The sequence below is a fragment of the Physcomitrium patens genome, chromosome 17, assembly GCF_059467195.1.
Source record: "Physcomitrium patens ecotype Gransden chromosome 17, ASM5946719v1, whole genome shotgun sequence".
Classification (NCBI taxonomy): domain Eukaryota; kingdom Viridiplantae; phylum Streptophyta; class Bryopsida; order Funariales; family Funariaceae; genus Physcomitrium; species Physcomitrium patens.
This window is the reverse complement of record NC_143426.1, coordinates 1,751,225-1,778,103: the sequence shown is the minus strand read 5'-3', so window position 1 is coordinate 1,778,103 and position 26,879 is coordinate 1,751,225. Positions and strand designations below refer to the sequence as shown.

General features: G+C 39.7%; 3 protein-coding genes across 14 annotated transcripts; all 3 read right to left on the bottom strand.

The window, feature by feature from the left end:
- Nucleotides 1-1,371: 1,371 nt before the first annotated feature.
- On the bottom strand, nt 1,372-3,079 carry LOC112294895 (uncharacterized). The gene has a single exon (XM_073539954.2). It carries the CDS (start codon nt 2,630-2,632, stop codon nt 1,583-1,585), a length of 1,050 nt encoding a protein of 349 aa, XP_073396055.1. The 5' UTR covers nt 2,633-3,079; the 3' UTR covers nt 1,372-1,582.
- A 2,656-nt stretch (nt 3,080-5,735) lies between these two features.
- Nucleotides 5,736-16,200, bottom strand: LOC112294708 (AP-2 complex subunit alpha-2). Of its 2 annotated transcripts, XM_024545464.3 has the most exons (28): nt 15,854-16,175; nt 15,328-15,382; nt 14,415-14,546; nt 14,042-14,167; nt 13,794-13,856; nt 13,482-13,579; nt 13,032-13,239; nt 12,681-12,752; nt 12,287-12,379; nt 11,996-12,097; nt 11,708-11,805; nt 11,352-11,433; nt 11,133-11,221; nt 10,803-10,908; nt 10,552-10,617; nt 10,128-10,234; nt 9,870-9,974; nt 9,449-9,569; nt 9,130-9,297; nt 8,626-9,000; nt 8,399-8,479; nt 8,006-8,170; nt 7,749-7,835; nt 7,312-7,437; nt 6,987-7,067; nt 6,628-6,699; nt 6,414-6,493; nt 5,736-6,200 (listed from the first exon to the last, which is right to left on the bottom strand). In XM_024545464.3, the coding sequence occupies exons 3-28, from the start codon at nt 14,505-14,507 to the stop codon at nt 6,068-6,070; spliced, it is 2,997 nt and encodes a 998-aa protein (XP_024401232.1). In that variant the 5' UTR covers nt 14,508-14,546; nt 15,328-15,382; nt 15,854-16,175; the 3' UTR covers nt 5,736-6,067. The 2 variants fall into 2 exon arrangements, with proteins under 2 accessions (XP_024401232.1, XP_024401231.1); XM_024545463.3 differs by lacking the exon at nt 15,328-15,382 and having other exon boundaries at nt 15,854-16,200.
- Nucleotides 16,201-16,932: 732 nt separating this feature from the next.
- On the bottom strand, nt 16,933-23,294 carry LOC112294521 (polygalacturonate 4-alpha-galacturonosyltransferase). Of its 11 annotated transcripts, none has more exons than XR_016498093.1 (11): nt 23,083-23,294; nt 21,401-21,746; nt 20,956-20,984; nt 20,766-20,831; nt 20,357-20,491; nt 20,137-20,209; nt 19,575-19,872; nt 19,052-19,409; nt 18,265-18,852; nt 17,744-18,150; nt 16,933-17,222 (listed from the first exon to the last, which is right to left on the bottom strand). XR_016498093.1 is itself a non-coding variant. In XM_090244033.1 (10 exons), the coding sequence occupies exons 2-10, from the start codon at nt 21,549-21,551 to the stop codon at nt 17,875-17,877; spliced, it is 1,974 nt and encodes a 657-aa protein (XP_090100159.1). In that variant the 5' UTR covers nt 21,552-21,746; nt 23,083-23,207; the 3' UTR covers nt 17,343-17,874. The 11 variants fall into 11 exon arrangements, 7 of the variants coding, with proteins under 7 accessions (XP_090100159.1, XP_090100155.1, XP_090100153.1 ...); XR_016498090.1 differs by having other exon boundaries at nt 22,887-23,210; XR_016498092.1 differs by having other exon boundaries at nt 23,029-23,157.
- Between the last annotated feature and the right edge of the window lie 3,585 nt (nt 23,295-26,879).

Sequence of the window (26,879 nt, the reverse complement as noted above, 5' to 3'; positions counted from 1 at the left end):
AGACTTTCTCAATCTATGCACATCACCCAGCGATTAAGTAGAAAAATAATACTAGACACAAACTGTAATACCCTCGTGGATAACATTGTTACCGGAGCGAATTTCCAAGAGACTAGGGTACACACCAGTGACCTACTTGACGTGGATCTAAAAGCAGGTTCGAGAAACTTACTTGCGTACGAGTGAAGAATAAATCACTGTTCAAATTCAAACATCCTCGAACCAGAAGTTCCTAAATAAGCTGAATACGGTCTGCTGCAATAGCGATTATCTTACTCACAATCTGCAGTCTGATCAAGCAAAACTTCCTTTTGTATTTATACAAGCTGTAGTGCTCACATCAAGAGTTCAGAGCTAAATTTCATTTATGCGACTTGGATCCATTATTGCATGAAAGGTAGGACTTGAATCTCATCCTCAAACAATCTACTTGCTCAAAGCTTAGCAAAAATTCAATTTATACGAAGGAAAAAAGTTGAACGTCTTATCATATAAAAAGTGTGTACCAGTTCAAGAGTACAACTTACCTAACACAACCTTACTAAAAATCTAAAAATCAACATATTCTACTGTTCTTCAGCAGCCAGTTCAAAAATAGGAAAGCCTTGAATTGAGAATCCAAACAAAAAAAGGCTACCACGAGGGACAAGCAGGAAAGCTTCTAATAACTTATATAAACTTGCCAGCGTTATGCTTAGCCATCTTCAAACCTACACCATGTAAGAAAACCCAACTGCACTTAATGCATGCCTTGTAAGAGTAATCTCCATGTTCAGACGCTATAAACCTTGCCAATGCGATCATCCAGAGTGACACGACTTTCGAATTATACTTGGAGCATAACTATTCTCGAACAACCATGGTTGCACTTGCAACTTGATTCATAAACTCAGAAGTGCTAGTTAAACTCCACGTATTTCGAGGTGGCAGATAACTTCTGTGCCTCACATATGAGATCTTCATATTCAACAAGTAGAGAGTACATTCAACAACTAGACTCAATTAAAAGATATTATGACGCAAAAAAATCACATCCCTCCGCAAACCTCAACGAAAGCGTTCAAAACGAGCTCAGACACTATTCTACCCTAAAACATCCCCCGAAACAGAACTTTTACGAACAAGGCAAATGCTACGACATAAACGACAAAAGAAAAAGCTTAACCAGCACACAAAATTGGCGAGATAACCTCAGAGGAACCCGCCATTGGGCAAAAGACACATACACACCCACACTCGCTGTTACACACATATGTGAGTGAGTATGTGCGTATATGTATGTAAAAGAAGTATCAAATGCAGCGAAATGTCACTCTCCCCGATCATCGAAACAGGGCGACCAATTAGAGGACAAAAACAAGCAGACGAAAGTGTCGAGAAAACGTTTTTATTCTCTCCTACAAGAGTAGCAATCTAATCTCGTAGTGGAACAAGTGCATACAAATAAACACTTCCTTCTCACCACCTCCACTTCCTCCCTACATCTATGCACAATATGACACCAATCGCTCTAATGAATGTATAATACTGCACATCATCACCTCGCGCTGCACAACACCGTCCTGCCACACCATTCCCTCCTTCACACGCCTCCCAGCAGCCTCTTCAACCCTGCCTTCTGCTCCGCGCTCAATCTCGTCGGAAAGTCAATGTCGAACTTGATCCGCAAATTGCCTCTCCTACCCGGCTCCTTCGCCACCGGCATTCCCTCCTTTGCCAGCACCTTCTCGTATCCCGGATGAATCACGTCCGGTATGCTCACCGTCAGAGACCTCCCGTCCAGTGACCCCAACGTGAAGCTGCACCCTGACAGTGCCTCCACCAGCGATATCTTCTTCGTCACGATTAGGTCATTTCCGTCCCGCTTGAACGTGTCGTGAGGTTTCTCGTCGATCACGAACACCAGGTCGGCAGCCAACATGCCCGGTTGCTCATTGCCCTTCTCGGGGAATGTGATCTTCGTTCCCTTCTTCCACCCAGGCTTCACCTCAATTGTCAGGATTTCCTCCACCGGCATCGTCTTGCCGCTGGCATCCGCAATACTCCTCGAAATCTTCATCTTCCTCGTGGACCCCTTGTACAGCTCCTCTAAGCTGCACAACAGCTTATTCTCCACCGGGGCGGCCTTCCGAGGTTGCGCGTGTGAAGGCCCTTCTCCAAAAGACCGAAATCCTTGGCTCCCATCAGGGCTCCGGAACACGCTCTCACCACCTCCAAACCCGCCGAACATGCCATCGCCGAAAGGACCTCCTCTACTTCCCCTTCCACCCATACCTCCAAACCAATTTCCACCTCCAAAAAACTCAGCAAAGATATCTTCAGCATTCCTGGGATTATATCTAAAGGAATGCGCCCCCCCTGAGCCATTTGAAAAGCCATGAGAAGAGCCTGCAGGTGGCACACCACCTTTCAGACCTTCCTCTCCTTCCTGATCATAAATCAACCTCTTCTGCGGATCACTCAACACCTCGTAAGCCTCCGATATCTGCTTAAACTTCGCCTCCGCCTCTTTCTTGTTGTTCGGATTCTTGTCTGGATGCCATTTCATCGCCAACTTCCTATACGCTTTCTTCAAATCATCCTCCGTTGCCGTCTTCGGCACCTTCAACACATTATAGTAATCAACCCCCATTTCTTTCCTCTGATCTTCTCCCGTCTCCCTCTTCTTCTCTCACAACCTTTCACCGTCCTCTCACCGTCTCCCCCCTACCACAAACCTCCTCGCTATATCACAACTTGCGATACCTCTGCACCGCTCACACACCTACACCGACGCGGTCTCTGCGTAATTCAATACCCCAAACTCTTCCCAGCAGCAGCAGCATCAGTTATCCACAAGACTGAGCTCTTCGCCGTAACAGTGTAGCCGACTACGGCCAGTTGAAGATGCATCATCGACCACGACATGGCGTAGAATTACTATACAATACTGTACAAAAACACACACAGAAGCTTCAATACATAGCAGACGTGAATAATTTTTCTGTTGATTTCTGTAACAAGGTGAAGGTCTCCAGAAACACCTGGAAACCTCGAGAATTGTCCAGTCCAATTTGCTCCATCAAGGGCAGTCCAGTCCAATTTGGCCTCGAACGATCCAGGCCACCTTTTAGGGTTCGACGATCGTATCGCGGGTGGGGACCCGGTCCGAACGAGGACCCGTGTTCCCAAATAACCCGGGATTTTTTAGGGGTGCAGCAGCAGCTGACACGTGTCTGTACCGCATTTACTTGACTCCCTGTCGGTGAAGGCATTTAAAACGAGGCTCTAGTTTGAGTGCATGGCGAGAAACAGTACCCAGAATTACAACCCCTGCTGACGTCATGCCGAATGTTGATGTGGAGACTTCGTTTTGCTTCTATATTTATCTCACAAAACAAATAAATATGAATAATTTGTAGAGGTCCAATTAAGGTTCTGATTTATTATTACTTTTATTTTATTTCCTTTCTGGGTTTTGGAAAATAGATACAAGATGTTTGTTCAAAAAATTAGGTGTGTTTGTAGAAGTAACATGTTTGTGGTTTCCGATATGCATGCAATAATAAGGTTTTCATGCTATGTTATGATTCAACGTTATAAACGTCTGAGCAAGGGGGTTCTTTGAAGCTAAAATTTTATGTATCCTGAAACAAAATCCTATTGAAATGTAGAGTAATACTAAATAATCATTAAATTGAAGAAAGAAATTATAATATGTTTTTTGATATTTTAATATTATATATATATATATACACGATTTTGTAAATAAATTTTGATAGTATTTTTCAATTGTGATATATTGTATTAAAAATGAAATAACTTAATTCTTGTTATATTTTACAACTAGAATCATCCAATACCAAAATTCAAAGCTTTATTTAATGTACTTATATTGAATTGTTAAGTAATATTAAAGAATATTTTAAAAACTTACATCATATATACATCCTTTTAAATAATCTTTGCAAGTTTTTTTTCATATTTATAATTGTATGTAAAGTAAAAAATACTTCATTTCGTTTTATGTATTTCTTCATCAGAAATATAAATATTTATTTATTTCTAAGTAATTGTAAAGGAATAATTTATAATTTTTTAAATACTTTGGTTTGAAAAGGCATGTTTGATTAATATATATATATATATATATATATATATACATACTAGCATTATGCCCTCTTGCTTTGTTTTGAAATAATATGTCAAAACAAAATATTAGTTTATAATATAATTTATTATGTAATAATAAAATTATCCAAAATTAATCTTTTTTCTAAGACCTATTTTTAAGATTTTTAATTTATTATTTTAGTTTAAATAGTTTGAAATATTCTGATTTTGACATTATAATAGATATTTTTATGTAAAGATACATTTTATGAAGTTTTTTGTATTGTAATTTATTTTAGTGCATTGTAATTTGTTATAGTAATTTATAACAAAGTGAAATAAGTAACAACTATCAATAATTTTAACATCACCATCAACACATGTATGAACAATAAGTCAAAGTAAATAGCACTACCAAGGATTCTATTAATCACAACAAATAACAATATCATTAAGTAGCAACAATTTGCAACAACAATACCAAATGTGATTACTTAAATCAAAAATTATTTTCCTAACATTTGAATAAATGGCACTTTAGTTAGATGCACACAAGCAAACATTACTATTCTAGGTATATATATTTTAACCAATAAATTATTTGAATGATAGCTAATATTTATTAGATTGTGTTTTTTGCCTTAAAAAGTATTATTTTTTATCATGAAAATTGTTCTATCTCATGAATTATACAAATTTATTTCAATCTAATTATATCTTGTTTTTTTGTTTGTCTTTTATAATTATGATTTGTAATTAATTTCTATGCATAAAAGACAATGATCTTTATTCTTTTTATTATAGCTATATTAATGTTTCTACAAATACATTCTATTAAATTTTATAAAAAATTTATTAAGTATTCAAAGATACAAAAATTGTGATTTATACATTCATAAAAATACAAATGTTTCTAAAAAAACACACAAATAAGTGAAGGATGTTGCTATTGCCACAACATACAACCCACCACCCACTTGACATTGTTCTTTAATTTTTATAATTCCAATCAAAAAAATTGTTAGTATTTTCAGTTTATATATATATATATATATATATATATATATATATATAATTGTTTTATTTTTATAAGCATTTTAATTTTTTTATTATTTTTATTATTTTCTATATAATTTGAATTATAACTACGTAACTGAATATAATTATTTTATCAAAGTTGTAATTCAAATTATATAGAAAATAATAAAAATAATAAAACAATTAAAATGCTTATAAAAATAAGTTGTGATAACATGTAATAGACAGCAAATTATGGTGACATTAGCGGCATAAAAAGATAGCCTCAAAACCAAAGAGCATATATGAAATTCCAGTCACAAGTATGTCTTTCAAAGCCCCAAAAAGACCTCCATTTAACCACTACAACAAGAACTAGAGTATTACATTGAGCTGAAGTTGTATAAGAAATTCCTTAACTTTATTAGCACAATTTGAACTTGAAAATACCTGGTAGGGTGATCATTTGAAATAAATTTAAGTCGAGAGGCCCGCAGCTTGTAAAGATACTACGTATTGCAAAAGCAGCGACCATGCTTAAATTCCATTGTCAAATGCCTAGAAAGACCACATGGGTCATTGCAGCACATGTAAATAAAGACATTTCTAGTTGCTGACGTTCCACATCTGTTAATTCACGATAACTCACTTTATTTCCGATGAATAGAACCGTCATAACATTGTAAATTGTATCTTGGGTGGGAGTGAACGAATGTTTAATTGGATTCAAACTACAATCAAAGATTTCACTGCACTACAAATAGAATGGTAATGCTCCTATAACCAGTAACAAATCAGCCATTAGTGAATTTTATTTCTAAGCGCATCTCATTCATGTGCTACGCATTCCTTAGCTTCTTGGCCTTCCAAAGTGCAAAACTGAGCGTGAATCCAGAGCTGGACACAGCAGTCATGATCAGAGGCATGCTTAACCGAAGAAACGAAATCCGCTCATGCATTAAATTAGACCATTTAGAAGTGCTGCAGGACCTGTCAGCTCAGAGTTAGTTGGGATGGTCGTTGGAACATTTGGTGACACCATCGTCGGTGGCGGAGTATCGATCAGTTGCTGCTTTATGTACTCCATGAGTCTGCATTACCCATCAAAATACTTAAATCCTTGAGACAGTATGCTCTGGAACTGGGAAATAAAAATAGATATGCTTGAAATCAGTGCCTAAACCCAAGGCACAACTTCAAAAAGCATGTTCGTTACTAATATGACAAACTACTCTCTAGTATCTTGGATTTTTATTCTCATTCTAATGACAAAAATGACAAGGTGTCGATTCAAATTGTCATACTCATATGTTGTCGTTAGATCCTGAGAACCAACGGTGAGTCGCAGTTGTGTCCTGTCTGATGGATCTGTCTCCACTCGTATCTGACAACACATATGATCCTTCAAGTAAGTTGGTGGTGTATTATGCTATGACGACAAGACATTAAAAAAAATAAAAAATAAAAAATAAAAAATATCAAACCTGACAAGAAAAGGGACAGAAGAAAAAAATGTACCAAGCAGAGTGTAGCTTGAGCGGATTCAGAGTAAAATGTTGTTGCAGACACGATATTATTCTCATTTGGGTCCTGCAAGTTCACAAAAGTGAGCACAAATTTGTTTTTCACTGATCCAGTATACCTGTCTAGCCCATTTCACACATCAAATTAAAGGACAAGTAATATGAATTGATACTCTTGGAATTTAATTTCAAGTTGTACAAGAATCCTAGCATCCAGAACTATAACAAAAGCAGAAAAATCACAGCATAAAAGGGAACTCCGTGGAGACCCATAAGTAAAAGAAAAAAGAAAAAAGAAAAGTTGGGTAGGGAGCGTCAGGAGTAAGCCTGACATCCCCTGGTGCTATGACTCACCAATCCGGTAGCGACACCAATATGCAGGCTGTTAAATAAATTTGCCATCTCAATCAGAGGCATAGGCCTGACGTTCCGTACCTAGCATTCATCACCCATGGATAAAACAGCAGTGTCGAACGATCCAAAAGATCCAAGAGAAAGAAAAAGATAAACAGAGAAGAGAAGTAGAACAAGTTGAGCAAGAGGTAATGTAATTCTGAACATCGAATTCAACGCTTCAATGTACACATCCATTTCTCTTGCTAGTAATTCGCCAAAAGTAAGAGCGAACATTTTCGTCATCAGAGATGCAAACTCCAAAATAAGATGGACTGATGCTTACCACTTCTTGGAGCTTCAATGGAGGGCCAGCTAGTGCTCGCCACCTTGCTACGAAGTCGTTTGCAGACACTGTTACTGGTTGCAAGAATTTGTTTATCAATACAGGGAGCTTCAGCTGCGCACTGACCTGTCACATAGGAAGTCCAGAGACTCTATAAGCACGCTTAGAAATATACATATCATTCAGAATGTGGTCACAACTTTCTTAAACCCTTTTCTAGTAATAATTGGACAACGTGTAATAAGCATATCACATGAGTCTTAAGAGCTATGGAAAGTATGTCGCTCTCTGCAGGATATGTAAATCAACAAATTCTTAGACTGAGAAAAATGCTGTATTTAGCAGTGCAACATGCAACGAACTAGTAGATTATACCATCTAGTGACACGCTTGGCCAGGCTACATGCTAGCCTGATAAAAGTAGATGAAAAACATACAGGAATATTGCCGTTATTGTAAGAAAATTCCAGAACCGCTGTCTCTCGGCTGGCGCGCAGACAAAAAACATCGAAGGGACATTGGACCTGTAGTACACATAACAGTTAGCATCTATGCCTGTAGGACGTCGGTAACACGGCTCAGTTGTAACAAAAAAACAGTAGCCAGGCGGTATATCTAACCAAAGCAATAACAAAGCATTCTGGTTCCACTTTTGTAACCGTTGAACCACAAAAATGTCACAGGAAAGCCTCACCTGGGCCCTTGGAGGAATAGTATCAGGAACAGGGCTCGACTTGAACCGTAAGTGGGGAGGTGGTAGTACCACAGCCCTAACGTTAGTTAAAGACGCGTTATGCTTGTTACCAAGAAATAACACCAATCGCCCTTGAATCCCTCTCCAGTCACTTTTTATACCAATCTGCATATTTTCAATCGTAATGTGGTCATCAATGCAGAACCTTTAATCATAAGAGGCATGATAGAGAAGCCGAAAAACTTAGTTACAAGCTAATATAGAAGAACTTTATTAGCAGTTCAATTTAAACGGCATCGATGCATTAACAGAAATGACGCAACAGAAGATCTAGAAGTCATCAATTCATCAAAAGCCACAGAATTAATTTCCAGCTCTAGAAGAATCACGCACCTGAACAAAAGGATCTTCGTAAAGTATACCGCTGTCTTTAATCACAAGTGCATTAAACCAATCTTCGACACTTCCAATCGGCTGCAAACCAAAAATAAAAAGAAAGCTGTAGGCGGGATGTGAAGACACTCTAAAAAAGCATACGCACACAGTTGAGAACTACTACATTAACACGTATAGATATAAACATTAAAAAAGGCGTTGCGAATCCCATAAAAAGCCTGTACCTGGACTTTAGTAGACGGGCCATCATAAAGGGCGAGAGCTAATGCGTCTGCTGGCCCGGATGATTGCATGGGGGCAAGTCCAGAAGTCCCCGCAGAGGGACCAGGATCCTGGCTTGAATCAACTATGCTATCAGGTGCCGCATATCCAGGAGGAGCTTCGATTGCTAAAGGTGCCAGCAAGTCTGCAAGCAGATTAGCTCCAGATGGAGCTGGTGCGGGTTCCGGTGGTGGTGTAGGTTCTGTAACTGGGTCTTCCGGCAGCGAAGGAACAGATACATCTTCTGCTGTGACTGCCGACACCTCAGTATGGCCATTCCCAACTGGAAGCGCTGCTGGATGTGCAGATGGCGGAAGATCAGAAGGGGATGCCTGTTTCTGTAGAACAAACGTTACAACAAAAAATTCCTTAGATATCAGCAATGATTCAAGGCTGCTAATGCTAAACACAGAATATTAATGTAGTTTTGCTAAAACTCACTTTGCCACATTTTACAACTAATATACCTTTTGCACAGGAGCAGCTGAAGGTGTCAAAATTGGAGGTCCCGCTCCATTAGACTGTGGCTCTACAACAACCAACGCGGTGGAATTTTGCTGCTGAACTCTCAACTTTGTAGCGCTTTCCTCTGCTACATCTCTTTCTGCATCTCCGGCCTTTTTAAGTAGTGCTGACTACAAACATAAACAACCACGTTTTCCTTAGTGCATTGTTTATTTGCAGAAATGAACATGCCAAGCTCACGGCAAGCATGTATTTACTGTATCCCGTTTCTTACAAGGCCCTTCAAAACAATCTTATGAAATGATAGCTATAACAACATACCTGACGAACTGGGAATTTAGGCATTTCTGCCATGATGTCCACCATAGAAGGACCTTTCGCGCACAATGTCAGATACTCAATGCACCGCTGCTGCACTTCGGCATCGACTGAGCATTCATACCTGCCAAAAAAGCGCCATCAACTCAGATGATGAAGTAGGCCAGACAGGATGAAAGAAGAGGAAGAAACAAGCTCGAAACGCTCAAATGGTTTGAATAACAGTAAGAAGGCACGCCATCGAGAGCATCTACGCAACGATCTTGTCATGATCTACTTATTTGGTATTCGAACCATGGTTCGGACACCAAGCATTAGCTAAGTACGAACTTTTGGGCAAATCGTACTTGCCCAAATTGCAGCAAGGTTTAAGGTACTAGCCAAGATATCATAAGAATCCATTACTGAGCTTCTAGTGGTTCACCTCTTGAAAATCTCTAGCACACGCTCCCGCAGATCAGGATCTTGAGGTTGAGAATGTAACAGAATTTTAACAAAGGCAGAAAGAAGTAGAGCCTTGGTTCCAATTCTGCAGCAGTAGACATCACAATATTCCCAATCACTAAAGAGATTTAATAGTAAAACAGGGAACCAAAGAGAAGATCTGAAAGATAGCCAGAGCAGGTAAAAACCATTGCATTTGCATACTTATGAATTTAAATTGAAGTGAGAAGATGCGTACGAGACAACAGCAAATTTGTCGTAAATGACGTCAAAGATGTCCTTTGGGGTGCAACCTGGTCGCCTTGCCAGCAAATGGCTGTACTCTCCAAGAAGATATCCAGCCAACTGAACGACTAGCACGTGCTTAGACTTATAGCATCAAAAAAACCCTACTTTACAAACATATCAGAAAAGCACGTACAACTCCAACCCCTCAGAATGCTCCTATCCACACGCTGCAACCTAACTGCAAATTGTATGAAGGAAACAACTATTTACGTTCAGTAAATCAAAATAACGTCAAAGCAGAGAAAGTCTGCCGGCGCCAACGACCATCCAAGCAAGCAAGTGGTACTAAAAAAAGCCATTCTCTCACGTCAAAAGGGTTCATGCAAGTACACGTTCTGCAAGTAACTGAATATATGCCTCATGGTAGAGCTCACCTTCACCATCGTTTCATGTACTGCTGGCTTGTCAAGATAATCCAAAGCCTTGGCCGCAGCATACACCTGCATTATATCATGTTCGCTTGATCATTATTAGAGAAAACAGGCGCATACTTCCAATTCTGAAAAAAACTGAAACAGATCCCTCAATGTATATGACTGATGGAACAATATACGATAATGGAGCAGAACCTTTTTGAAAATGTACTAACAAAAGTGAAGGGATCAGACGATTGGACCTCAAGTACCTGAAGGTGTTCATCGTTGGTAACAAACTGTACAACCCGATACCAAATGTCATCACTTACAAAATCACCAGCTTTCTCGATGAGTTGCAATATGACATCCACATACCTACAATGAGAGTTTCCAAGTAGAGTTTAGTGGATTATTCCAGGCGCCAAGTTTCACTGACAAGTATCACTATATACCACAACGAATATAAACACAGAATATAATATTGTGTAGTGTTACACGATAGATGAAATTTCCATCTTAAGGCAAGACTTCTGAAGCCGTAAACACCGTTTCAGGGAAATAATAAATTAATTAGTAGAGGGTATATATCATAATGGTACCAATCAAGATCGGTGGCAAAACTTTCTGAGAGAATGGCAGCTTTCAATGCGAGCTCTTCTCGGATACCAAAGTCTGCTTTGGTAAGATACTGCAGCAGTTACAAGTATAAATTAAGCAAAATCAGAACAACCAAGCATTTTACGTAGTAAAATTCAGGAGACCATTAGAAGTAAAATGGATCACTTGAAACAGAACCAGGAAGGAAAAGTATGGGAGACCTGCAAAAGCTCTTCCACAATTTCCTTGGCATTGGTGACATCACACATGCCGTAAAGCAAGTCCAAAGACCGTCTCCGAATGCTGTGATTCACCACTCACATCAGGTGAGAATTATTAGTTTTAACTTTCTCAGAATATAAGGACGGGTTGAAAGACCTACGGGCAGGTGTGATCACATGGAATCTTTTAATGAGGAAGAAAATATGCACATCCAGGACGTCCTAAATTAGAAGGGATTTAAAACCGATGTATGAGCGATAAAAGCGCCAACCAGCGGTTGAAAAGCAAGATCAAGAGTGAGGCTAATGTCAAATGACTACATAAATTACGTGTGCTTATGGGAGAAAAGAAATACCTGATATCGGGATCTTTCAGGGAAGTGATTATCTGAGCTTGATGTTTCTTAATTATATCCTGAACATCTACAACTAGGAGCATCCTTGTCATATTTTCCTGAAATGAGCAAAAATTATCAAAAGTTAGAGATGGCAGAAGTCCACTTGCACGCACCGTGGAAATAGCTTCAATGTATAATGCATGCATGCAACATCACATACATTCACTTCAGATGTCAGAGCCCGAGCAGAGGTACGAAATCGTAAAAACTTCTCGAGTGTGGTGTATGGTAAAATGATGCACAAACCAGGCCAAGATAACGAATATTCGGCTCCCGCACAGCAATGAATTTGCCCAACAAGGCAACGCATTGGGACAGCATTTCCTTCTCAGCATTCAAATGCATTACCTACATCACAAAGGACTGGCATCACCACATATGCAGGGAGGATACAGTTGATATACTTCCTCAAAGTGAGTACTGCAGTACTGAAGGACACGTGACAAATCTCAAAAAGACAACGAGCTGACTATTGTGTGCCAAGACTCGGCACCATTGTCAGGGGCAGGACATCAGAGGTAAATCGGGAATTATTACCAGAGCGAGTGCTTCAAAGAGTACCGCATGCGAGGCATTGTTTTTATTGACATTCTTTACAACATCAGTTCCCAACAAAATGCGCTGCAAAGTCTACAAAACGTAACACGTCGCAATAGAAAAGGATAAAAGGATAAGTATGGAAACATCAATAGGATCCTCAGTAATTCAATACATTTGGATGTAAATAGTGTTATATAATACATTCCATATTTAGTATACTAAGCTAAACAAGACAAATCGTTAAATGACGTTGCAGGCAGGATGAGGATGGCAATTTCCCTGGGAGTCTTAACAAGGTGACTCTAACTAGCAACAATCTACAGGTTGCCTCAAACACAATTTCCCGAACTTTTGACAGCAACCCCTAACAGTATGCTACAGAGACACTGACCTCAAACAAAGACTTCCTGATATTCGGATCCTCGATAGCAGGAAAGTACTGCAGCACCCGCATCGTCTTGACCTGATTCCCACAATACGGACTTTAGAAAATGGAAGTAAGCATACAACAGGATATTAATAATGACATATTTTCCAACGAAGATTCGCGCCTTCTTATAAGCTCCATCACAAACATAACGTACGTGCAGATCCTTAAAGATTACCAATGTCTTCCAAGGAATATCCTTCAGACCTCAATCATTCCCCATCAACATGATTAGCTACCTGGAAAGTCAACATACAAAGCAGCTCCACAATTATATGCAACATAATTCTAACTGACAAATGAATAAGAAATCACCTGCAACCAAGGAGAGGGGATGCCATAGTAAGTGTATTCTTGTGGAATATCTTGACCCCTGGTCAGGCGTTCTAGGATCCGTACACATTTTGGTACACAACTCCAGTAAGCATCTTGTGATTTGGCCACCAAAGAAACCAGCAAGCTCATAACAGCCGTTAGTACTCCAATGTCTCTCTCATCCAATAAGTGTACCATACGCTCTGACCTGCGTCCCAGAAGTTCACACTGTTACTAACAAAATTAAATATTGAGTCCAATGATAGTTGCAGGCGCACTTAATAAGCTGATATGCTCCTTGAAGAAGATGAACAATAAAACCAGAAATTAGCCAGTATCAACAAGAGCATCTGAAAGCTAAATACAATGCGTGAACTGATTGATGCACATCTATGACATAAAAGGACAATTAGAACAACGTTTTGATGTGTTCGCAGGTGAGCAACTTACCAGCCATCCACATTCACAGCGTCAGGATTCTTGCGGTAAAGTCTCAGCAAGCAAAGTGCTGCTTTTTTTCGAACTATAGGCCGGCAGGAATTAGAAAGCTGCATTAAAAACAAAAAAAAAACTTTAAAGGATTCATGATGAACATCTACATTCTAAATAGAAACACCGTTGGTTGACATTCACTCTATTTTCTTGCAAAGCCTGTGCAACGTTCCTGCCTTGTCTCCCATTCGACTAAGTAAAAAGGAAACCCAACCTTGGACGGTGATTGAACAAAATGATCCTTTAAGCAACTGCACTGGATGGGCTTACCAGGATTTTCTGAACATCTGAAGCCAAGGATTCAGAGAAATCCCTCCCGCCAATATTGCCAACCTGTTTCCCATAGGACGGACGGTAATTTCATGAGTGAGAGCAAAAATAATGGGAAAATTAAGTTCTCAATAATCCCACACACCCTTCAATTTGAGAGTCTGAATTCCAAGCTTCACGTTAAAATATCAAAAAGTGCGGAATACAGTATCAAACATGACATCATGGATTAGCGGAACAAAACATACCATAGTAAGGGCAAGGCACTGAAAGGTTTCATTGTTGCCGATTATATCATTCCGGACAGTATTGATCACCAATTTAAGAAAATCGTGGTTCTCGTTCAAAAGGCAAGAAGTCACGATATATCCAACCTGTTGCCAGCACATGGAAGAATTAACAATTCTACTGCAAGAACCGAAACAAGGACATACAAGGCCTGTTTGGCACTTCCATATTGTCTACGTGTATATCAGATAAAGTTCACAGCATGCTACATTGTAACCAAGTACTTCAGCCATCAAAATAAATGAACTCCAACAACAAAGAGAATTGCAGGCACAACAGGCAGTGTTATATACTGATCATCACCAAATGAAAGAGTAAATGGCAGAAGAGGACCTGCTTCTCTGGGTACTTGGGTGCTGAAATAAGAGAGACAGTCTCCATATGTCCAAAGTCCATATCATACCCAAGCATGTAAATGTAGAGCATCTTCCACACATACTTCTTCTTCTCGTACACTGTCAACCCCTGGAATACAAGAAAAAAAGTTGCAGTGTAGCCTCATGTAAGACTCCGCACGTCTCATGAAAAACAGCTTGATGTCACTTTATCAGGCATCAAGTTCTTCTAGAAGCAAAAAGGTAGGGTACAGAAGATAATAAGGAAAAGTAGATTGTAGCCCACAATCAGAGCAGCATTTCTTCAAACGTGCAGATAGGATTCCGCAGCATGTCAAATATGATAAAGTGCATAGGTATCAAGTACTTGAAATAAAGAATAACCAGCACTTTCAGGTCACTGATTAACACTGCTCTTACCTTGAGATGTATAAATGACAAATAAACCCCAGTTCTAGAGTACTAAGACGAGAAAACAACCAAAACAAAATCTGTGGTCGCTAATGTTTGTGACATAAAGCGGCGGATTTACTGCTATCCTTTCGTTAAAACTAAGTGCACAGAATAGCTACAGGATTGAGATACTCAGCACGAGAAAATCCTCCAGTCCATGTAACAAGATTTACAACAGGTAACAGCAAGTAATGGGCTTTTGCTAAGTCCGCAATGTTACGAAATTCCACTTCTGGATATGTCTACCAATAAACACTTTCTATAAGGGACTTCCAACATACACTAGTAAATAACAAAGAAAGATGGGAGATGAAGATCCGGTTTCTGCACAGAAGAGCTGAGACTTGTGGTGAATAAGTTTGAGGTTCGTCTAGTCATCTTCATTTAAACCTACACATGCCTTGGTTATGAAAGATATCCCACATATTTAACCATACTAAAATTGCTTTATTGCCTACCTTGCAGAAGAGAGTCTTCGGATATTATTGAACAAAAAATATGACTGGTCCGCATCTACGTGCACCAATCCAGTATATGTTAGATTAGGTCAACCTTGAGACTTTGGAAGTAATGCAGCACAGCGGCTACAATAAAACCTGATGTATAATGGTTCTTAATGTAGTCTGCTTCCAACGACGAAATTTCAGAACGCTTATCGGAGCTTCATATATCTAACCAAATGCTCCAAAACTAAAAGTTCTTAAAAATGGTGCACTACAATCCATATCTGCATGCTACATGCTCCAGCCCGTAACGGATCTGCGGACTAGAGAAGCCTGAGGTTCTACTTCCAGGCATAACTTACACCAAGACCTACAGACTATCCTCAGCTAATCGATCAAAAAATCCAAGTCCTGAAAAACCCATTCCGAAAGATCTCACAAACCAACACCCCGCCCCCCCGTTTGTAAATCACGAGATCTAACCTCAAAACTAAGGATCAAACCCCTGCAATGTGAGCATACGCAAAGAGAACGAACCCACCTTATCATTTTTAAACCGCGTCCGTATATTGGCGAGCTCCTTGTCGACGCGAGACCGCTCTGCCTCCTTATTCTGGCAATTCCTCACATCGCTAATGAAGGTAGACAGCCCTCGCATTCCCGAGAGTGCCATTCCGGAGCCTCCCTGCTTCCCCAGCTTGCCGATCTGCCCCTTTCAGACCCTCACAGGCCTCTCAGAAACACAATCCAAGTCCACTCTCAGCTGTGCATTGCCATGATCCGCAACAAACAAGCAGCCAGTATTCGCCAATCAATCTTCTTCACTGCCACAGGGGAAGGTGCTCCCAGCACAGTTTTGCTGCGACACACTCTCGTTCTGACTGCAAAACAAGGAAAAAAGAGTTGGTATTCACCGTCGTGTCCCTACAACCGTGGTTTCTAAAGATTGTTTCCTCTCTTTTTCTTTTTGCATTAGTAGAAAACAGAATAGGTGCGTGTTAAAGAGGTGTCGTATCTTTTTTTCGGTTTTCCTTTCACAGAAGGGACCATCCTCGTCAGAAAGTAAGAGCCGAGTCCTTTAATCCCGCATGTTCTGTTTTCCATGTATAGTTTTTGACTTTCGGTAACAAAGAAGAATGACCGAGACTAAATGTCATTAATTCGTTTGTTTACGTGAAAAATGTATAGGAAGAAACAAATTTTAACATTGCTTTCGTATTCTAATAGTGCATGATAACAATTACAGTTGCCACCATAACTTTTAATGTCCAACACAACATCATCTTCGTGTCAAAGTCTAGTTCCTCGGGGTTGTTACAAATCATTTTTACTTGTTTCATAACTTCACACCTCTTCCTCACAATTTAAATGTACAAGACATTGGACAATGCAATGTGTACAACCCATGTGACTGAGTTGGAATCAAATTGTGAGTATGGTGTGTATTTTGATCAATTAGTTGCGCAGTGTAATTACCTATACCATACATGACAACTTAAGGAAATTGCAAGGGCACTGGTAAGTTTGAATTTCTTCAAGCAGTCCAATTCGTTACACATTGCCATATGACTATATTAAGACTGATAACAGCAAAAGCTTAAAAGCGACAAGTTTCATGAGTTTAGAGGCTCGGCAAATTCTCTGGATTGATCACAACAACAAATCCACACAGTGGAACCAGGGGATCTGCAATGGCCACCTATGGTCAATGCGAAAATAAGGAATTGAAGAAAAAAACTTCGAACATGAGAGTGAACTCTGCACTTTGTTCTAACATCAGGCCGAACATCAGCTCAAGAGTAGTGCTCAATGACCTCAAGCACAGAGAAGATCCTTTTACTAATATACTCAGAAAAGTTTCCTCTTAAATATAGTACAAACAATTGTGCGCTACGCAGGCAATCCACTACCTGCACAGCACACGTTCTAGTATCAGCATGGATGCGAACTTAACGAGCACCTGGATCAAGGCAAAGGCTATAGAAAAATGAATCATAATTGCCACATGACTTCATGACGACCAACCAACATAAACAAAAGCACGGAAGCATAAAGCATCACCAAGAATAGGTGATGGCATTACGCAAGTGGATTCTTATGAAACGAGCAATCAGAATCCAAAAGCAATTTACATATGAATGGGTTGAAAACTATGCTACTATTAACTATATAGAGTACAAGTAGGCAGGTTGACAAGCCTTCCTCTAGCGGTCGCCTGAATCCCAGCAGGATTAACTCGTCATGGCAACCGGCTCAGCTTGACGGCCTGACAGAGACCGAGACGTATTTCTCATCCACGAGGGCCTACGCTACAATTGGTGGTGTGTTTCTACTCATTTGGTGGTACGATACAGCGAGACCCAGTTACATGGAGACAGAAAGAATTATTTGAAAGAGGCTAGACTACTGCAACAAAGTGCAAGCGGGTTACCGGTCCCTGTAGTCAAGGCACGCACTGATGGCGAGACTACAGAGGTAGCCCTTGAAGCAGCACTTTCGCTCACAGACCACCTCTTTGTAACTGCATGATGAGTCATAGCGACCACACTCGGAGCAGCAGCTCTATTCGTTGATGTTGCATTGCTGTAAGAAAGGGTGGTTGTACTTGACAAACTTAGTCCAGTAGGGTTTGAATTTCACCATCCCAATCTCCAACCATGGTTTCATATTGCCATTCCAATGAATAACTGCTGCAGTCTCGATTTCTGACTCCTCAATGGCGGGGTTGTAACCGAGTCCAAGAACGTGCCACGACTTCTCCAGAGGTTGGGTCAAATTGTAGAACGTAATGAGACCCGGAGGTAGTGTTCCAAGCTTCCATAAAGTACGATCCTCATTCTGGAGGCCAATATTAAATGGTAATTAGCTCATAATCAAAGAGTGTAAAAGATCTTACAGCCTGTAAAACTGATGAGATGAAAGATCAAGTTCGTTTCAAGTATGTAAGCTTACCAGGCTTTGCCACCTATGGTAAATGCCGGTGATGTCTTCTTTCTTCCACTGCTTCAAGTCGAAGACGTTCATCCCATAGGCCCATCCACAGGCGTTGGGATCAAAGTTTTCCGAAATCAAAGGATTAGAAAAGTTTAAGTACTTATCAAACCGATGAAAGCTGGCACCACAAGTTTCAACAGCCCCGTTGACATTGCCGTTTAGATCAATGTCCCAGAGAGGAGTGAGATCCTTTTGGACGACGATATCATCATCAAGAAACAGGATTTTGTCAAGCTTTGGGAACACCTCTGGTAAGTAAAACCGCAGGTGATTGAGCATAGACAAGTACTTCGGGTTTCTGTACTTGAGATTAGATGTTCCTGCTGCAAGGGGATTAGTTTGGTCAGCCTTAAAATAATAGTCCTTCATGGAAGAAGACTCCAGTTGCTTCAGCACAGGACAGTAAGAGGAGTTCAGCCATTTGAAGTCATCGACGTTTTGCACTTCAATGGTGGCATCGCCAGGAAGGTTTGCCAAAAACCACATCTTCATAGCACCATAATTTAGCTTGTCAGTGACAATGTGAAACACGTGCTTTTCTGGTTCCTGCGAGACAGGTGAAATTAACTTACGAGCCTTCAGTAACAACACATGCATGAAAGACGCTATTCTATACTCAATTCAATATATAATAATGATAATAATAATAATAATAATATTCAATGCTAAAAAAATACAAGCATCTCACAAGTAGATCTGTATCATGAGTGGAAAAAAGCTTCGTAATTATCCATAGATATTGTACCTTAGCATTTAGAATGGTCGAGTTCACCACAACTGCTGCTGCCAGGATGTTGTCAGAAAAAAGGGCATAATGATAAAGATCAGGGTCCTCCAGCTTTTCCTTGCGTTCGAACTCCTGCTCGGCAGACGAAAGCGTATGATATTCCACGGTTAGACGCATCGAGAAGCAATGCAGTCCTTTCGGTACAGTTTTGGCAGCCAACTGACTTAGGAAAGTGCTTTGCTTCTTCAGCATTCGGGCGTTATCCTCAGTAGACTGTAACATTGCTCTCAACTTCTTTATCATTACCGCATTCTCGTAGTGCTTCTCACGAGCTTCAACCAAAAGCGCACTCATAGACTTCATTTTGCCTTCAGCGCTGCGAGGGGTTCAAGAGAGACAAGAATAAGTAACCGCATAAGCAATAGTAGCAGATCGAAAACACAAGTATACAACCTCCCATACTACCCATACCCAACTCTCAAAACCAAAATCTCGACACTGAAGGATGCGAAAGTATTGAGAGGAAGAGTCTGCTGCATACCCTGCTGGCAATTCAGCATCCACATTGGCATCTCCAACGACGTTTGTATGTTCCTTAATTTGCAGCTTCAGGTCACGAACTAAGTCGTAGTGACCTTGACCTTGAGCAATGTTGGCATAAGCTCGTGCCATGATCAACTGGTCCCGCATCAGCCGGACAAGGGCATCCGAGTTCTCAGTATCCGAATCTCGCTTCCACGTGCTGACGCTGCTTCCTACCTCCTTAGAGGAATCCGTGGAATTGGATTCAGTCTTTGAATCATCCTTGGCCTCGACGACTTGCGAGATCATGCCATTCACTGGGAACACACCAAGCAACAGCGAGTTCATACAATTAGTATACGGACAATTGCTTGAACTGGATCAGACGATAAGAAGTGTGGCTAAATTTAAACAACTTAAATTAGAGCGTTGTTAGGTCGAATGAAGAAGAGAAAGCATGTACTCTAACATGAACGGCTGAACTTCAACTTGAAGTACTTAAAGGTGCTAGACTTTTCACAGAAATCAGTCGTGTAACAAATGAGTTTCTCAAAAACTTTTAAATGAGCATTTACACATACCCGTCTTCTCGCCATCCCATTCTTCATTACCGACCTTATTCTTGTCTCCACTGTCTGAGGCCACCTTGGCGTCCTGGATATCAGAGAAGAAATACTCTATTATTCTGAATGTAGCACGTAAACACCTGGGACTATAGAGTGCCACATTGGCCTGTAGCGCAAGTATATTGCAAAGTAAGAAACAACCCCACAATGCCCAGCGAATCTACCCGGAGATTACCTCATAAGACTGGGACTTCCTTGAAGAAAGCCTGCCCTCTTCTTGAACCCAAGATGAGGACCTATCTTTGTGGCCAACGATATTCAAATTCAGAGGTCCAGTGCGTTCTGGTTTAGAATTAACTAGGTCCAATACCTGAAAACCCAAACGAAACAGAATGAGGAGAAGAGAAAAAAAAACACACACACACACACAATTTATATTCATTCCAGCTATGAACACAAATCTATACATGAACATTACTTCATAGTTTGCAACCCATACGCAAATTCTAGAAAAAAAGTCACAACTTCGGAACAGATCTATGTAGTTATAAAGTTACTTGAGACGTGGATCTACATTACAATTCTCCAGCAGAGATTCTCTGATGATCCTGGAATCTCCTATAACCAAGGAAAAGGGAACACACCTCTTTAGGAAGCAGAGCTTCTATGCCTTCCAACGCACTGCGTCGTCGAATCTCCTCTATCCTTGACTGCAGGAGCAGGCATCAAGCAAGGACTCTAAGGTTGGACGGGAAGACGATTACACAAAGTTACATAAAGGATAAGAAATTGCGGAATCGATTCTCAGACAGGGGAGAAAGTCGTAGAACATACCGAGACAGATGATTGGTCACCATTTAAGCCTGCACACAAGACATTACAACAGATACCACCAGAAACGTAAATCGCTGGACAGAAATGATGGTGAAACCTATCTACAAATGCTTTCACGGGACCATGCAATTACCACTGTGAAAAAAACCGTAAGTATCCAGTTTTCTCGAAACTGGCTCACATTCTCGCTGATAATTTTTTTTATGTATGATTCCAGATGAACTGTGATATCGACATGCTGACATGGCAGCTTTGGCTCTTGCCCAGCACACTCGACAACCTCATTAACCAGTCCAATATCACTTCCTAATCGAAGATAGCACTTCAGAATGCACCAAGTAACTGATACGGGCTGAATGCGGCTGGAAGACGACAAGATATGAGCTTCATGACGTGAAAATCATCAAGAAATCCAATCCTGGGTACTTGAGAGTGTAAGTAATACCTGCTGATACGAAGTTCGACGTCCTTGTCGCCAAGATCAAAATAGGGGCGAGGACAGATATTAATAGGAGGCCAATAACAGAAACCCGGTACCCGCCATTCCTGGAATGGTTCCGCAAGGGCAGATTCGGTGGATTCTTTCTGAATGCCATCGAGAAACGTTTTTTAGCAGCTTAGATAATCGCTGTTACGGCGCATGAGATCAGCTGGTTTGGAAGAGCGTGTGTGCTGAGACCAAGAGGAAGCCGACGGGATGTAACCAGACCCTTATTCTAACCCTCCATCGTCGACTTTCTCGTTCGTAGGTTAGAGGGGGAAGTGTGCCATGCTCCAACCAGGACATACACCTGCAGAATAATCGGTGAAAGAAGTGATAAGAAACCCCAAGATGTACAAACTAATAAAAGAATAGTAAAACACAGAATATCATACGCATATTTAGCTCAACTGGGAATTCAGGAATTTCAACGAAGACAATCATACGCCAACAATCTGTTTCCACAACTTACTAACACACCAAAATCTCTCCGAGTGTCAGACAGCATATTCAGGAAGAACTGCTAGTGCAAACGTTCCCAGAAGATATCTCACAGAACTGGGTCAAAAGAATCTGGAACACTTGAAGTGACGGAAGAGAAATAGCCCGTAGCCACAGTATTAACCAAGAACAAACCGGCCCGTCCAAAGTCAATACGAGATATCGAATGTAGGGCAACTACACCCTGCTTTTATCAAGCTCGCCAAGGCCATCTCCTGATATTTGGACGGAGAGAATGCATGCCGCAGATTAACGAAATGACGTCTTTCGTTGATACTTATTCGCCCGGGCGTTCCTACCTCCGCACCACCAACTTACAAGAACACGGAAGTGATGTGCCATGCACAATGAAGATCCAGACTAAGGAACTCCTCAGTGCTCGGGACGTACATGATCTCAAAAATCAAGGTTATCGAGATAGGATACGTGGTGGGCAGACCTACTGATCAGGGAAAGATAAAGCCCGAGAGCGAATCATTAAAAAGACATCTCATGCAGACCTGCACAGGCTCCAAAACAACTGCATTCCTCTGAAACTACCACCAACACGTTCTGACTTCGAAGGTAGGGGGAAATTGATGTGCACAATAACGAACAATGCTAACCAATCTCGCGCTCATGCACCAACAGTCACGTGGTGAAACAACAACGAAATGCCGGTACATGACATTCAACATCCTTTTCAACGGAACAAGTACGTCGAAACAACCACGGACAACTCGTCACCATATCTCTCCGGTTCCCGCACTGCCTCGGAAGTACCTCGACAGCCCCCCCCCCTACGACGGCACCTAATATATACCAAGAAACCCACAACCGACACAATATCCACATCACAACAGACCTAACACTCGCCCAACGCCACTGCAACACCGCAGCATTCTCTCCTGGTGAAACGAGACGAAGAACCAAACGACCGAGCGAGCGAAAGACAAACCGACCAACTCACAGCGAACAGCTCCGCGTCCACAAACCAGACACGGCCCCGCGAAAGACGAGGCAAAGCTTCAGCGCGTCGCCTCGCCGAGGTCCGAGCTCCGCAACCACGAAATAAAAGATCGCGACACAACAACATCCATGGAGAAGCTTACGAGAGGGAGAAGAGGAGGACGATCGCAGGGGAGGGGTGCACCAGCGGCACTCACTAGTGGCAATGGCGGAAGGGGACGATGGAGAGAGGGGGGGATGGACAGCTAGCTAGCCTACAAATGAGGGGAAGCTGGGCTTGTCTGGCCTTGACCTTGTCCGGCGTCTCCATAATTGGGGCTCATCTACCACAACACAACGGAGAGCAGAGCAGATCTCGGTAACTCCCCCTCTCCCTTGGGCAAACCCCCTCTTCTCACCGCTTTCTTTCACTACTCCATTCTAGCTCCCCCCCCCCCCCCACCTAATTTAAATCCCATTTCTCCTTTTCACACTGCGATCACTTTGAACAGAATGTGATGGACGTGAGTTGCTCGCAGGGGGGGATACAGAATCTCCACCCTCCGATTTTGGATGAATATGTCCCTTCATTGATATCGCAATTGCCCATGGAGTCTGCATCGCTCCATTTTCGTCCCCCTCGATGATTGGGAATGCACTCCTATATTTTAGGGAATGGGGGATTCCTGCTGAGTTGTGATAAATTTCGCGTGGATGAACGCAGTGTCTCACGAACTAGGAGGGTATGTCGTTGATTTTCATCCATTATTCGTGGATGAAATTTTCGATATGGGCTGTCGTATATTATTGCATGTACTTGTTGTGATATTTTTTCAATCTACATTTCACAACTTTTGTTGATAGACGGCATGATGCCTTAGTGATACATTTACACAGTAGGTAAAAGAAAATAAATAAAAATAGCTGTATTAATATAGAGCATAAATAATGAAATGGTCATACACACACACACACATATATATATATATATATATATACACACATACATACAAATATTTTATTCAAGAACTGTGTTGAGATGCATTATTCGCGATCAGGTGAGAGAAGACCAAATACACACATTATTTGAATCTTCCAGATAGATCCCGCTAGTATTGAAATAGTGGAAGAAAAAGTAGACTTGGATTTATTTAAATATGTACCCACCCACATACACACACACACATCATCAACCTAGGCTTCGGTGTCCACCCCATCGGACCTGCTTCTGTTCAGTGTTGGTAGCGGGAGGGTTGGAAAAATGTGGCTAGGTCTGGTCACGTGGCTGTGCGTGGTTCTCAGAATGTCTCATATTACCAGACCTGGCACTAAACCTACTTTAGGTCTGACCACAGGCTTGGTATTTTGGACTGTAGTGTCCCATTTCATTGTTTCCTGGGTGCACGGTATGTATGAGATAACTGTTAAAAAGGATAAATAGAGTATAAATTTGATATGTTGTCTAGTTTTATTTACAAAAGAGTGGGTAGTTTAATTTTAGGAGTGGGAAGAATGAAGAGGCAACACCTCATATTTCCACTGTTTGGTGCAACTTGAATCCAATTGAATGATTGTGATGTGTGTGTGTGTGGGTGTTTTTATATTTATTTATATTTTTGGAAATAGAACCTAGGTAGTTTTGAATGATGCAATGGAAACATTGCAAGCAAAGTCAAGATCAATAAAAATGTTTGGGGATTGGGTAACTATTCCCTACTTTGGATGAGATAAGAACAATGCAAAATAATGCAGGTGGTTATAACAATGGAAAAATATTTTATTCTACAACATACTGGGATACTTTACACTAGGATCCAATGGTAGTGTGCTGCTTAGTTGCAAGAATGTGACCTTTTTTTTTGTTTCTTCCTATTCTTCTTAAATAAAGTATGATGAACAAATAAATAAAATAAAATAAAATAAAAAACACTGCAAGATCAATGATTTATAATTTATATATATATATATATATATATATACCATATATAAAAATCCCGTATTTGTATCAACCCAATGCATTTACTTTAGCAGGTAAAAACACACACACACATACATATGAAGTCAATATTATTTAAAATTTTACAATCACATCATGTAGCTGATTTTGATTTTAAACAACTGAACACAATTTGGCTCATAATTGATCTTTCAACAATAAGCATGATTTAATTTGACTTTAATATTCTCTGATTATATTGAGATTAAAGAAGCTCAATGATGGTAATGCAAATAGTATCAACAGAATAATTCTTGAAAGCAGTGGTTTTGTATAATCAAAAGAAGTTATTGGAACTCTTGGACCAATTAAATTTTTGATGGCCATAGAATTTGAGAAGTAGAATAACATGTATGTTTCATCTCTGTTTTTTCAAACCAGGGATGCTTCAATAATGTATTTATGGAGATCCCTTTTTGTTAATAATTTTTCTTGCTGCCCAATTCTACATGGTGGATCTTGTGAAAAGTCGTGTGAATATTGATGTTCATGCAATTAAAACACTATCTGCAAACACATTAGTTTCTACATGAGTACAAACATTAACTTCAAAGTATGTAATGATGTAAAAATATGACAAAATTTAGCTATTAATTTGCAAAAGCTCACTATAAGTGAAATTGAAATTCATTTTTTTCATTACCATGTGTCTTTTGTCATTAAAAAAAATTAAATTAAATTAAATTGTACAATAAATATAAATAATATTTTCTATATATATTTGCATAATTTCTAGCTATTACAAAAGTTATATATACATAAAAGTTTTTTGGATGTTTATCTTTTTTCTATTCATAAATTAATCTACAATTGTTATTATGTGAGTATATGTATGTTTGTATGTATGTATATATACTTGATTTTTTTTTATCAATATTCTTTTTCATTCTTTTTTATTTTTGTTTATTTTTATTTATTTTTATTTTTATTTTTTTATATTTTTTTATTTAGTTGATTTTTTTTATCAAAATGCTTATAAATCCTTGTTTATTTTTTTATACTCTAATATTAAATAAATAAAGCTTTCATCTAATAGTAACTAATTATACTCTTATTACACTAAATTTATATAAATATAGAGTGGCATGATATTCAATGTATTAGAATAAAACACAAGAAGTGTGATATATATATATATATATATATATATATATCTAAATTTACATATTCATATAAATACTAGTTTGTATAATTTTCTTTCCCTCTGTATACAAGGATTTATTAAAGCTAAACCCTCTTTACCATCATATAATTAATTTTGTCCATTTCTTTCTCACTTTCTTGTTCATAGTCCATTGTTTCCATTTCCCTCCCTTGTTTTTTTATTATTGGTCTCAAACACTTATTAAAAACATGAATCTCAAAGAAAAAAAATCTCAATATACTTTTATATCACTCAAAAATACTAAAAAATTACTCAAAGATGATAGATTATTAAACTAGAATGGCTATTGCCAAAGCCAAAAGATTAGAAAGTCCTGAAATACGTGTCACGGACATATTCATGTAAGCCAGTTATTACATATATAAATAGGTAGAAGTAAGTAAAAATAGATAAAAGTAAGTTAATTCTATAGTATTTAGTATGGAAGCTTCTTAGAAGCTTTATAGACGATGCTTTGACTTTATAGGTGTATTTAATTGACTTTTTGGATTAGAAACGTGGTCAACAAGTTGGCCATGTGCCACACATGTTGTTAGCTTGAAGACCAAGCTAACTATGTGGCCCACACGTAGAAAAACTTGTCTTGTAAGTCAAGGCATGTGTCCTACAAAGTCAATACATATTGCAGGTCCTATAGAACATTGTTACATAGTTCCTAGTTAGATAGTATATATAGAGACATGAGTGAAGCCTACTTTACTCTTGTCTATAGTGGAACGCCCTTCCAGTGTTAGAGAACCAAGAATTACTCTATTCGAGAAGTTTGATAGCACTAGATCAAAGTTTAGAGGATTTATCAATCAAGTACAACTTGTGATTGAACATCAATTCCAAAGCTATCCAAGTCCAGGATC

Bases quoted from the DNA above. Each gene is read 5' to 3' on its own strand.
- LOC112294708 (XM_024545463.3), bottom strand. From the start codon at position 15,985: ATGGCACTCTCGGGAATGCGAGGGCTGTCTACCTTCATTAGCGATGTG. The intron at 14,168-14,414 runs GTCCTCTTCTGC...TGCTGGCAACAG, and splicing joins CCAAGTACCCAGAGAAGCAG to GTTGGATATATCGTGACTTC. The intron at 13,580-13,793 runs GTAAGCCCATCC...TTTTTAATGCAG, and splicing joins CAGATGTTCAGAAAATCCTG to CTTTCTAATTCCTGCCGGCC.
- LOC112294521 (XM_090244033.1), bottom strand. From the start codon at position 21,551: ATGGCATTCAGAAAGAATCCACCGAATCTGCCCTTGCGGAACCATTCC. The intron at 19,410-19,574 runs GTATGCAGCAGA...AACCCCTCGCAG, and splicing joins GATGCTGAATTGCCAGCAGG to CGCTGAAGGCAAAATGAAGT. The intron at 18,853-19,051 runs GTACAATATCTA...CCTGTCTCGCAG, and splicing joins CGACCATTCTAAATGCTAAG to GAACCAGAAAAGCACGTGTT.
- LOC112294895 (XM_073539954.2), bottom strand. From the start codon at position 2,632: ATGGGGGTTGATTACTATAATGTGTTGAAGGTGCCGAAGACGGCAACG.